Source organism: Coturnix japonica, chromosome 5 (assembly GCF_054131305.1).
Source record: "Coturnix japonica strain WE chromosome 5, WE-NBRP24, whole genome shotgun sequence".
Lineage (NCBI taxonomy): Eukaryota > Metazoa > Chordata > Aves > Galliformes > Phasianidae > Coturnix > Coturnix japonica.
Window position 1 is genome coordinate 4,351,257 of NC_140667.1, and position 12,268 is coordinate 4,363,524.

General features: G+C 38.0%; 1 protein-coding gene across 15 annotated transcripts in view; it reads left to right on the forward strand.

Annotated features, from left to right (window-relative positions):
• Positions 1–12,268, forward strand: part of GAS2 (growth arrest specific 2) — a 76,190-nt gene that overhangs the window by 24,091 nt on the left and 39,831 nt on the right. For all 15 annotated transcript variants that reach the window (XM_015863416.3, XM_085549879.1, XM_015863418.3 and 12 more), the window contains one exon: positions 9,102–9,243. In XM_015863416.3, coding sequence (XP_015718902.1) covers positions 9,102–9,243 — 142 coding nt within the window. The remainder of the gene's footprint in view (positions 1–9,101; positions 9,244–12,268) is intronic.

The following is a 12,268-nucleotide window of genomic DNA, read 5'->3' on the forward strand; positions in this document are numbered from 1 at the left end:
TAAATTGGCCTCAACTGCTTTAAGGATAAAGTAAAGCTTTTTAGAGACTGACTTAAGTCTGGCTTGGAAATCTGGCTGTGCAGATTAACATTCCAACATGTTTTTCAAATCATGGATGCTTTTAAATTTTATGCTGGTGTAGAATTCCCCGGGCTCTATCAGTTTCCTTGTGGTTTCTAATTGGAGAACTTGTAGAACATCAGTCTTTATCAAAAAGGCAAAGATACAAGGACTTTGGAGAGTCAGACTTACCTGCCGTGAATACGTGTGAAGTTCTTTCTGAATGTTTTCAGCATCTATGTAAAAGTTACATCTTTGTTACACATCTGGAAATAGGAGAAATGAACGCATAAAGCATCTGAGGGGAAAAAAAAAATATCTGTCTTCCTTTAGACAGTGTAGATCTTTATCACAGTCTTCCTTGATACTTGGCTCGTGTTAGCTAAAGCACCATTTGGAACTAATCATTAGAAAGGGCTGGGAACCATCCACAGGCTCCATCCCCACCTCGCGCTTCAAAAGATAGTAAAGTGTGAGATTGATCATCGGGAGAAGCGCTGTAAGAAAAAGAAGACTAATGTCCATGACTGTACCATGGCAGTATACTCAGAATTATAACAATTACATCTATGAATTTGAATGACTGCCTATGTTTGTTATTCAGGCTGCCAATTTAAATTTATCCTCTATAATTCTGCAGATCAAAGGAATGTGTTGGTTGCTTGAATGTTCCTTGTGAATGCATGGAAACATCTTCTGATATGAAATGTTGGGGCCTATACCTTATTTTGATAGACTTGTTTTATTCATACTGAAATTGCGTAAGCACAGTCGTTGCCTTAGCTTGGATTCTTCTGGAGTGATTAAGAGGAAAAATTGGTTTTGAAGTTTCTGAGACTAAAATAAGTTGGTTTCGCCAAAATATGATATTTCTCATGTTTGAAAGAATCTTCTCCCTTTCAAGAATATTGATCTTCCTGAAAGGCATGTTAAAGTATGTGAGGAACAAACAGGTGATCTGAGACAGCCAGCATGACTTCACCAAGGGAAGGTCCTGCCAGACCAATCTGGTGACCTTCTGCAATGGAGTAACAGCGTTGGTGGACAAAGGGGAAGGCAGCTGATGTCATCTACCTGGATTTCTGCAAGGTCTCTGACATAATCTCCAACCACATCCTTATCTCTGCATTGGAGAGATATGGATTTGAAGGGTGGACTATTTAGTGGATAAGGAGTTGATTGGAAGGTCACAGCCAGAGGGTTGTTGTCAATGGATCTATGTCCTGGTGGAGACTGGTAATGAGCAGTGTCCCCCAGGGGGTCTGTTTTGAGTCCAGTACTCTTTAACATCTTTATCAGTGACATAGATGATGCGATTGAGTGCATCCTCAGCAAGTTTGCTGATGACACCAAGCTGAGTGTTGTGATTGATAAAGAAGAAGGAAGGGATGCCATCCAGAGGAACCTTGATAAACTTGAAAGGTGGGCCTTTGAGAAAGCAATGAGGTTCAACAAATCAAAGTGCAAACTTAACGTGAGCCAGCAGTGTGCGCTTGTGGCACCTAAGGCCAGTGGTATTTTAGGTTCCATCAGAAGAGAGGTGACCAGTTGGTTGTGGGAGGTGATTGTCCCCCTCTATTCTGCCCTTTTGAGGCGTGTATGGGAAATTGGTAATCACAGCCTGAACCTCTGATTAATCAGCTGAGGCAAGTGTTGGGTCAGCTGTGGGAGCACAGGTGAGAGTAATTTAGCTGTGCTCCTGAAAGGAGTGGAGCTTGACTCCACCTCCTCTAGACCTCATTTAAGGGCTGACCACCACTAAGGCGGCATTTCTTGGAGACTGCACCCTGTTCAGCATTTCCCAGTGAAGGCATCCGTACCGGTGAGTCTTTCCTTGTAAATAACCATTTGAATATCCGTTACCATCTTTGTATCATTCCACCTTGCAAGGCTTCATCTGGAGTACTGCATCCAAGACTAGGCACCCCAATGCAGGGAAGATGTGAAGCTTTTGTAGTGAGTTCAGAGGAGTGCCACAAAGATGATCCAAGGGCTGGAACACCTTTCCTATGAAGACAGGGAGCCTGGCTGTGGCCTTCCAGTATTTATTTAAAGGGAGTTGATAAACATGAGGGAAATAAACTTTTTGCATACGTAGTTGGTAATAAGACAAGGGGAATGGTTTTAAACTAAGGAAAGGAGAGTTAGATTAGATGTCAGCAGAAATATTTTACTGAGAAAGTGAGGGGGTCTCAGGTTACCCAGAGACATTATGGATTCTCCATTTCTGGAGGTGTTTAAGGCCAGGTTGGCTGGGGAATTTAAAAAATCCCAATCTAAACATAAATTCTGAAAACCAAAGGTGTAAGGATACTACTCAGAAGACTTACTGAATGAGAACGAACTCCTAGTTGTAAGGCTTTGCCATGATATGTCTTAATTATTCTCCTTTTTATTTACAGAATTCTAATGAACTTTTTGTTTATTTAGTTAGTAATCTTTCTCTTCAGAATTTATTTTGTGGCATTTAAAAGCACCCGTGGCACACTGGAATTTTTGAAACATAGATTAATGCAAGCAATGTTTTCAATAGATTCTTGCAGTTTGTGAACTACTTCTAAAATGTATTTGAAAGATGATCAAGAAATGTGACTTTGTCACTAGATTCAAATTATATAACTAAAATTAAAGGTGTGCAGTTGAGGATGATTTTAAGTTAGAGTAGTTTTTCACAATTATTTATTAAACCCAATGTAAGGGAAATGGTTGATCACAGCCTGAACCTCTGATTAACCAGCTGAGACAAGAGTTGGGTCAGCTGTGGGAGCACAAGTGAAGATAAATAAGCTGTGCTCCTGTAAGGGGTGGAGCTTGACTCCACCTCCTCCAGATCCCATTTAAGGGCTGACCACCACTAAGGTAGCATCTCTTTTTGGAGATGGTTCCTTTGTGGGGTTCTTTGGTGAGCCTTGGCACCAGTGAGCACCCTTTCTTGGCTGAAGGCTTCGGAGTTGGTGAGTCCTTTTCCTTAGATATCCTCTGGCTATCTATTTCCAATTGTATTTGTATTATTCTATCTGTAGAATATACTTGTATTATTTCAACCATGCAACACTATATTGGTATTATTTCCACTGTACACCCCCATCTTCTTGAGCTGATAACCACGGTTTTTATCTGCTGCTGAATGACCAGTAAGCTCTGTCCTGAACAGAACCCTTGGAAGAAAGTTGTAAACAAAGTCTTAGCTTTTAAATGCATATTATTATTAAATTAAGCTTACTCTACCCGTACACTCTTCTGTCTTAAGTAGTGTAGCAGAAGTGGTAAATTATGGCTTGATTGATCAACTGGTGGGAAGGCAAAGCCAAACCAGGGGAGCTAAGATGCAGCTGAATGACCAGGAGGGCTGGAGCCAGGATCTGCCACTTCCCACAACTTGTTTAATGTCTGGCAGTGCAGGCAAGGATGTTTTGTTGTAGATTCCTGCCTGCTGGAGGTGTTTTGAAGGTAAGCAGTTTTTCTTCTTTTGTTTTTGTATACACAGCTGCTGTGTTTAGTCTTGGTCTTATTTGGTATAGCCTAGGGTTGTGCCACCCCACTACTATCGCTGTACATTTCATCACATAATATCATTACAAGTAGTTATAACTAGTGCTGCTTGGAAGGAATGAGAGAATATATTCAACTGATACCATGGCTAAGACTGCACCCTTAAGTCTGTATTTTAACACTGTACTCTTTAACTTTATATGAAACCACAATTGTGTGATCTATTTCTGTTTTCATGCCATAAATCTGTTGGGCCTTCCAGAGATATCTCTATTACTTCATTAAAATCTAGGAAGATGATAATGAGTCGTTTTTGGCTTTCGATGATCTCTGCAGTGATTGCATAGGGTAAAAATCTGGTTACCATGTGATCTTGAACTGGGAATTCAACCTGCTACTCCATTAAAACGGCATCTTACTGCAGCACTTAGGATGATGATGCAAAGGCTACCTATCACGGAAAGACACTTGATGTTTAACCAATTATGACATTAGCTGCTTAGAGGTGCTGCCTTTGTTGCAAATGCAGCATCACATTTCATATGTCTGGAAGCTATTTCTGTTTCCACTTTGAAAAAGATTTCACAATTTCTATTGATCACTTCAAAATTTCTATGTTGAGTTTCTGTTTTAAATTTCCCTGCATTAATTTTTATTGTATCTTCAGAAGAACTGGAGGGGATTGTATTCTTTTTTTTCTTTAAGTTTTGGGTTTTTTTGATGGGAGAGGTTGTATTTTCTAACTCCAAGTATGTATTTTCATAGTCAGAATTATCTGTATCCATTTTGTTTATTTAGTACATTGTTTTAACTGAGTAAGTTCTATGCCTTAGTAAATAGAGTAGGGAGGGGGAAAAGGGGCACTTGAGGTCCACCTTATCAATGAGTAATTGTTTTTTGTTGCAGGAATTAGTTTAATTTATTCATTGTTCATGCTTGCCTGTGCTTCATTGCTTTTCACTAAATCTGCAGTGCAGTGTAAGGTAAAATTCCTTTGCTAGAGTTAGAAAATGGGATACCTCTTCCGTGAATTATAAATGGAGTCTGATGTCTTTCAAGTTTGAGTTTCTGAAGAATTAAGAATAACAGGAGGGACTTTTAAAGGTTCCTTCCAACTCTGAGGTTTCTATGATTCTACAGCAATTGAGTTAATGTGTTTGGGTAGGCATATCCTCACTCTGCTATGAAGTGAACAGCAGTCATTCAAATACAGAATCACAGAATCACAGAATTACCCGGGTTGGAAGGGACCTCAAGGATCATGTAGTTCCAACCCCCCTGCCTAGCAGGGCCACCAAACATACACATTTACTAGATCAGGTTGCCCAGGGCCCCGTCCAACCTGGTCTTGAACACCTCCAAGGACGGGGCATCCACAACCTCACTGGGCAGCCTGTTCCAGGAAATATTAAGTTTGTCTAGCAGTGAGCTTTGGTTGATTTACATTGAACAAATTAATAAAGGACAAGTACAAAAATAATTCACAGAGAAGGTAATGGCTGGACTTCTGTTTTTGTATTTCATAGTCTAAGAGCAAATACATGGGGAGGAGGACTTCTATAAGACTAACAGGTGAAAATGGCAGCAGAATTTAAGAAGTAGAAGAGTATGTCAGTAGCTACTGTTGAAGTTAAAGGCAAATTTATAGGAAGTTATGCGACAGATACATGTTATATCTCACTTATGTATTTAATTTTCACTGTTAACTAATACTTGTGTAATAATAGTAAATTGGTACCCCCTACACGCTGATACATTCAGATACTGCACTCTCAACAGTCTCCAAACTTGTTTTGCTTACTGTTGGTCATTAGGTGATAAAAGTTATTTTTTCCTATGAGTGGCTATCTAGACCTCTTCCATAACAAAACTGCTAATCTTGTTCCTTGTGAAAACCCAAGTGAGAGAGGCAGTTCAGAAAAGCTGTGCAATCCCTTATTCAGAGAGGTGCAATCCCTTATTCAGAGAGGTTGGGATATGGTTAGGAATTTTAAAAATGTTACTCAAATCTGCTTTTAAAGATGTGCTTTTCCTTGTTTTTTTTTGTTTTTTTGTTGTTTTTTTTTGGAAATACGATTGAAAAATACCTTTTTCTGTGTAATTTCAGTGCATTGGTGTAAAAGAGTCCCTTTTGGGTTTAGTAGAGAACCTGACAGCATTTTTCCAGGATTGCGTCATATGTTTCACTCACACTTTCACATCCTGCATTAAACCACATGCATGCACATCAACAAGACAAGACTGTAGAAGGAGGGTAGCTGGGGAACTGTTTTCATGATATTTGATCGGAGCAATTGCAGCCACTGCTGTTTCAAAGCAACTGTGGTTATACTATACTATGTCAACAAAAGTCAGTTGTGCCATATGGAAATATAATTACTTCAGAATGATCTGTTAGAAAGCACTTGCAAGATATTCAGGCCATTTGTACAAATCAGTAAAGAATAGTCATGTATGAAAGCTTTCTTAAATAAGAGCTTTCATGAGTTGAAAAATTATGGTGATAGTTTTGGAATTATTAAAAAGAAAAAAACAACTAGGCTTGTACTTAAAAGGTGGTAGGGAGATTTATTAGGTGATAAGAAAATACCAGTATTTCCCTGTGATTTCTGTGACCAACTTGGTCGTGCCCTTGCTGAATAGAAGGGATGTTTTGCTGTTCTCTTCCGCTTCTAGCATTGTTGGAAATGGGATGGCATACAGAATGCTGTATGTTAGTGAGGCTATGCGGTGCTGGGGATATTGGTCTTTGTTATTATTGTTCCATATAATGACTACAAGGTGATGTTTGTTTTTTTTCTTCGATGATGTAAGGTTTTCCCCTTCTGCAGCCAGTGCGTGTCTTGTTTTTACTTTTGAGTGTTTTCCACTTTTGAGTTTACTAGAAGACTGTCTGTTACTCTGAAAGTAGAGAATATCGTGGTTTTGTTAAGTATGATAAATGTGTGTCTAGATTCTCTTCTTACTGGCTGTCTGTAGCTTTAACTGTAAAAACATTATATTTAAAAGGCTTTGAATTCTTTTAATTGTATAGGAACTGTTTTTAGGTCCATGGATGTCTAAACTTCACAGCGATGTTAGGTTTGTTGATGGGCTTAAAGGTCTGTCTTGCTAAAGTATAGATGTCTTATTTATGTAAATTAAGTTTTACATAGTTTATTTACTGACTATAAGTGCGTAGATGACTGATGCATAAGCCATCTATTCTGAAGAGCTATTATAGAAATGCGTTTAGTATGCAGTCATTGTGACCAACCTATATCTGCAGTTGTATATTATTTAGAACCAAATTTCTTCCCACGTTGTTAATGACGGAGAGAAACAGTGACCCAGGGGATGCCTTCCTGACAGGCATTACAAAGCTTTCCCTTTCAGCCCCCAGTAAGAACAGCAGCATCATCTTGGCCGTCTCCTTGGCCCTTGCTGTTCTTGTGCTACTGAGGGCATCCCCAGAGAGCAGTCCCAGGCCAGCACTGCTTTCTGACCCCGTATGCTCTGGTCTGAGTAAGGCAGGTTGCCTGTGCCTACAGTGGGAGGAAATCTCCTTTGATTGCTAGCTGGCACCCACCAGCCCCTTAGCTTAATAGTTGCTTGCTTTTGTGTTTTTTGCCCTTCCTCCTAGTTCAGGTTTCCTGAATTAATATGAAGGTTTTACCACAGACTTCTAGAGCACCTGTAACATGACCAGAAAGAATAAGGATTGTTTCTGGGGAGATGTGGTAGGATAAAGTAAATAAAGAAACAGAAAACAGGGAATTGAGTGGAAGGAAAGAAACCTGCTATGATTTCACCCGTAGCATCTGTCTGAGCTGTTCCTGGACTTCATGAGCAGTTTTTGCCTTGGAGAAGACTAGCTAGTTTTCTACAAAGAAGAGCATCAAGTAACTCTCAATGCATTGTGGAAAATCCAGCAATGGAAACTGAGGGGTTGAGCTGGGAAGCATCAATATTTGACAACGCAGGTACCTTTTGAAAGGAAAACTCTATGTGGCTTCATCTTCTTTCCATGCTCTCTTGAAGTACCTAATACACAAGTCTGCAGGTGCCAGGAACACTGGAAATAGCTTCTATCATTTTATTCCTGTCCCAGTGCTTTTAATCTCTTATGCGGTTATCCAGGATGCAAGTTTTAAATTGGATGTAGCCATTCAAAAATTCCACAGCACATGGATGCAACGGGTATAGTCTGATATCTGTACACTGACCTGTTTACTCAGACAGTTCAGTGTTTGCATATCACAACACAGACTCAGTGGTCCGAATGTAGGTGTTGTATTAAGAGTTTTGTTGTATTAAAAGAGTTTCCTTGTTGGATATTATGTTGTTTTTTTTAAACTATCACATAAAACTGATCAGTTTTAACAGATCAGTGGTGTGTATGTATCCTGCAATTATGCTGCTGGTGTATCTCTAACACAGTTTCTCTATTCTTTCTAAGGACTAAGTCTATAAGTACTGTTATGGGTAAAATAGCAGCAGATCTTATAAAGGGAAGCCTACTCCTGTGCTCCTCTTCTTTTCCTGTATTTCCAGGAATTATTCTGGAACTTTTTAACACCAAAATTTGCATGTAGATCCAGGAACTAACAGACACACATCTTCAGTTTCCTACTTTCTTCACTCAATTGTAATTAACTACTGACCCCAAAACAGAGATTTTTCATAAATCAGTCATAATGGAAAAGCAGCATGTGAAAATCAGCATGGAGCTGAATTCCTCTATGATTTAAAATGTCTGAAGTTCCACAGTGATAATATGTCAGTCGTTCTGAAATGAGAGATGACTGTTTTTTGGATAAGTCTTATATGAGAACTAGATGCTGAATTCCTGGTGTATGTCTCAGTAAAGGTACCAAAGCAAGTAATGAGTTTGCTGTGATGATTACTCTTGCTCAAGAATTATGTTATGGTAATAGTAACTCCTCAGGTATCTGAGCTATCAAGATAACTGGTGCAGTGAGAGACTGTACTAGACCTTGATCTTGTAGCAATTAGACTACGTTTTGGTGTTGTATAAATGGGGCTGTGTATAGAGTTGGGAGTTGGTACCATTTCTTTCATATTTTATGGTCTTTTGTCCTTGAGACTGAAAATTTTATACCATTATCAAGCTAGAGGAAGATTGTAAAAGCTCTTCTAATGTGGGAGATCTCAAGCTGGATCAAGTTTGCCTTAGTTTTAGGAACACTGAGAAAATTATTCAAATCTTTCTTTATAACATTATGCTCTTGTTTTGTTGTGTTTTTTTTTTTTTGTTTTTAATTCAGTGAACTGGTCCAAACATTAAATACCAACATTCTTGTTGCTAATATTTGTTAAGAAAAAATATAATAGGATTGCTATTAGCAATTCATTTCTAAACTGTGGATCACATGTCCAGTCAAAACATTTTTGAAATATCTCTGCATTTGACAGCTTTGTGTTATGGAGTTCACTTCCCATTTACTTAGAATTCTTTAAAAGTACAAGGAAATGTGTTGGTAGCATATTAATTAAGTATTATGAAATCAATACCTGTTATCTAATAAAATTCTTCTGTTTTTTTTCAGACCTTGCCAGTACGGAGGATTCCTTGCAAAGCCAATGCACCTTCAGGGTCTTTTTTTGCACGAGACAACACAGCAAATTTCTTGTCCTGGTGCAGAGATGTAGGGGTGGATGATACCTGCCTGTTTGAATCGGAGGGTTTGGGTATGTATGTATTTATATAGTAGTTAGTAAAGCGCTCATTGCTTGTATTTTACTTTAAAAGAGAGAATGGCTTTTCTGATACATTCTGACTCCAAATCTTACCAAATGAAGTATCCATCAAATCAAGATGCATTTAATTCAGTTTTAAGCGGACCTTAAGTAAACCACAAATCTTTCCATGTTTTCTTGCATACACACCCACTTTTCCAATCAGGGAATGTTATTCCTTTGTTCAGTGATACATAAGTCCTTTCCTGTTCTAGGAGAGTAGGATACATGTGTATCCTCAGTTCTTGTTACAGATTTTTAGCTGTTAGAGCAGATTCTTGGTGCGTTGCTCAGGAGGCAAGAAAATAGTGTTTTGTTCTGTGTCCCATGCTGACCTTCTTCCCAGCTGATTCTGATGGCATGCAGCTCAGGACAGAAGTTAGCTAGCACTAGTGCTTCAGGGAGCTCCATCAGAAGAATTGAACTGTTTAGGAAATCATTCTTAGGAATGATTGTTTAGGAAGTTTAGAACTCTTTCTTCAAGATTTAGTTTCAAGTGCATTATGAAATGAACGGAATCGAATGAGTGTTTATTATCTGAACTCAGACCAAATTGTGAAGTAGTTGTAATGATTAAAAAACCTCAGTTTCTGCAGAAGTTAAATGAACATGTTTTGCTTTATCAAGAGGATTGTTTTGTTTCTCGAAAGGCCTTTGACCACACAACCAAGTTACTTATCTATGTTGCAATTGATCCACTATCTTTCTTTTATAGTCTCTGTCTTCTAGCACAACTGTTTCTGAAACTTCTCCCTTTGTCTGTTCTTTTATCATGCAAGTGCTTGAGTGTTTTTTTTTAACTTATATATTATGCAGAGAAAATGTGTGTGAGAGAAGAAATTGGTATGGAAAAAAAGACAAAATAATTGAGCATATTATGTGTTGTCTCTGTGTTGTTAATTAAATCCCCAAGATGAAATTTTTCTTGCCCATGGTAAATCACATGGCAAACAAGCAGTCATACTTAAAAAGTTTCACACTGATGCAGATGTTAAATGCTACCTAGTGTTACAAACTCAAGAAGAAAGGAAACACAGACTTCCAGTGGCTTAACATCTGTAAAACCACCTCCAGTTAATTTAACACCTAGACAAATTTAGGCTTGGTATTTATGTGGCAGAATCAGTGGCTTTACATGATTCTAATATCAGGCTAATGGCATAATTGAGAGTATATTTACAGTGAGTTTCTTGTGCATTGATAGGAAATCAGATGTTATTTGGAGATTAAATCAGCATAGCTTATTCATTAAATAATGCAGTTCCCTGCATAAGTTAATTTTACACATACTCAGAGCAAATACACCTGGAAAGCTAGTGCTAAAGATTACTTGAGCTTTCAGAAAAGGGGAGAGCAATGTGTCCAAATACACAGTGCACAGACCAGATGTGGATCTAATAGGTTGGCTTGATTACTGAATGATTTTTCTCAGTGACAAGTTCTTTTGCTGCTCTGTGTTACTGTACATGGAAAGTACACGTTGAAACAATTTACGGTGCTGTAAATGGAATTAGAACTTGATAATGGCTTGACCTATTTTTCTTAAATTGACAGGGTGATAGTGACCATGCTGTTTCCAAACAAGACAAAAATAGAAGTTGGTGTTTTCCCTCTGTTGGAGGTTAGATGTGGAAAAGTTAATTTGGATTGAGTAATATTTTCATTACTGCAATAGAAATAGAGATGAATTGCAACAGTTACTAATTGAAAGACTTTATGTTCTGCTTTCTCCCACAAATCACTTTTGTCCTGCACGGGTGATAAAAATTCAGTATAGGTATGTAATATAAAAGGTTCAGCTCATGGTGTTGGAACATATGCAAATGGCATGAAGGAGTTCACACTGCCTCATAATGTCTGCTATTCTTTTTAGGATTGAGAATTCTGAAACTGTGGTTACAAAGATCAACTTTTTCTGTCCTCTATGGCTAATAAACAGTAGTGATGCTTAAAACTGATGTGATAATGCAGATAGTTTTGAGAAACTTTTTCTAACCTGTATTAATGGTTTGTACTTGATTTGGTTTTCATTCTCCTTTTTTACTCTATTTTACCAGCCTTATGGGATGTAAATACTTCGTTTATCTGCCTGTAGTGATATTTTCATGTCATTGTATCACACAAAACTTTTCTTGGCCTTTACTCAGCAAATTCCCACTCTTACAGTTTTAGAATAAAGTTGAATATTGATTGCACTGAAACACTTGAATAATAGATTTTGACATTACAAAATTTTTTTTAGAGATTCCAAGTCCATTCAGAAATTAGTAAAAATTTATGTGTATTAGCTAAGAAAATGTTGATTACTTCTAATTGCCCAGAATTGCTCTCATCCTGGTGAGATCTGATGTCTTTGACATCAAGTGAGAGTAACAACACATGGATGCATCCACAATTTAAGCACTTGCATTGAAGTCATATGAAGGTTTTCCTTCATATGGAGTGGAAGATTGTGAAACAAACACTATGCAGCCTGTAACTGGTAAAAGCTTGCAGGTAATAGCTGTCAATAGGAATTTTGAGTGTTCCTTGAGTCTGTCTTCCTGTAAATGGCTACATTCTAGGGCTAATCCAGGCAGTAAGGTGAGTAGACTTGCTTGTGTCCCTGTGTTCTTGTCTGTTGTTTGTAGACTTACTTAATAATTTCATTAAGCTTAAGCACAGGTTAAAATGCTAGATCTAAAATGTAACCTGCTCTTATAATATTACTGTTTTTCTTGCTATGTCATGAGTCAGTAATATGGTGTACTATCTTTTGCTGGCAGTTATGATGCTTTAACATAGTTTAAAAGAAACCCAGCATATTGGAAGCACAGTAATAAAATTAGAGCTGAATCAGCAATCTATATGTGTTTTACACTTTGCACTTTGTGGAGAGATGTGGAAGAAAAATCTGAAGAGTCAATGCCTCCACAAAGAAAGGGTGGATAGTTTGCCTGATGGATAAGCCACAAAAAGCGTTTACATCTTTAATGTG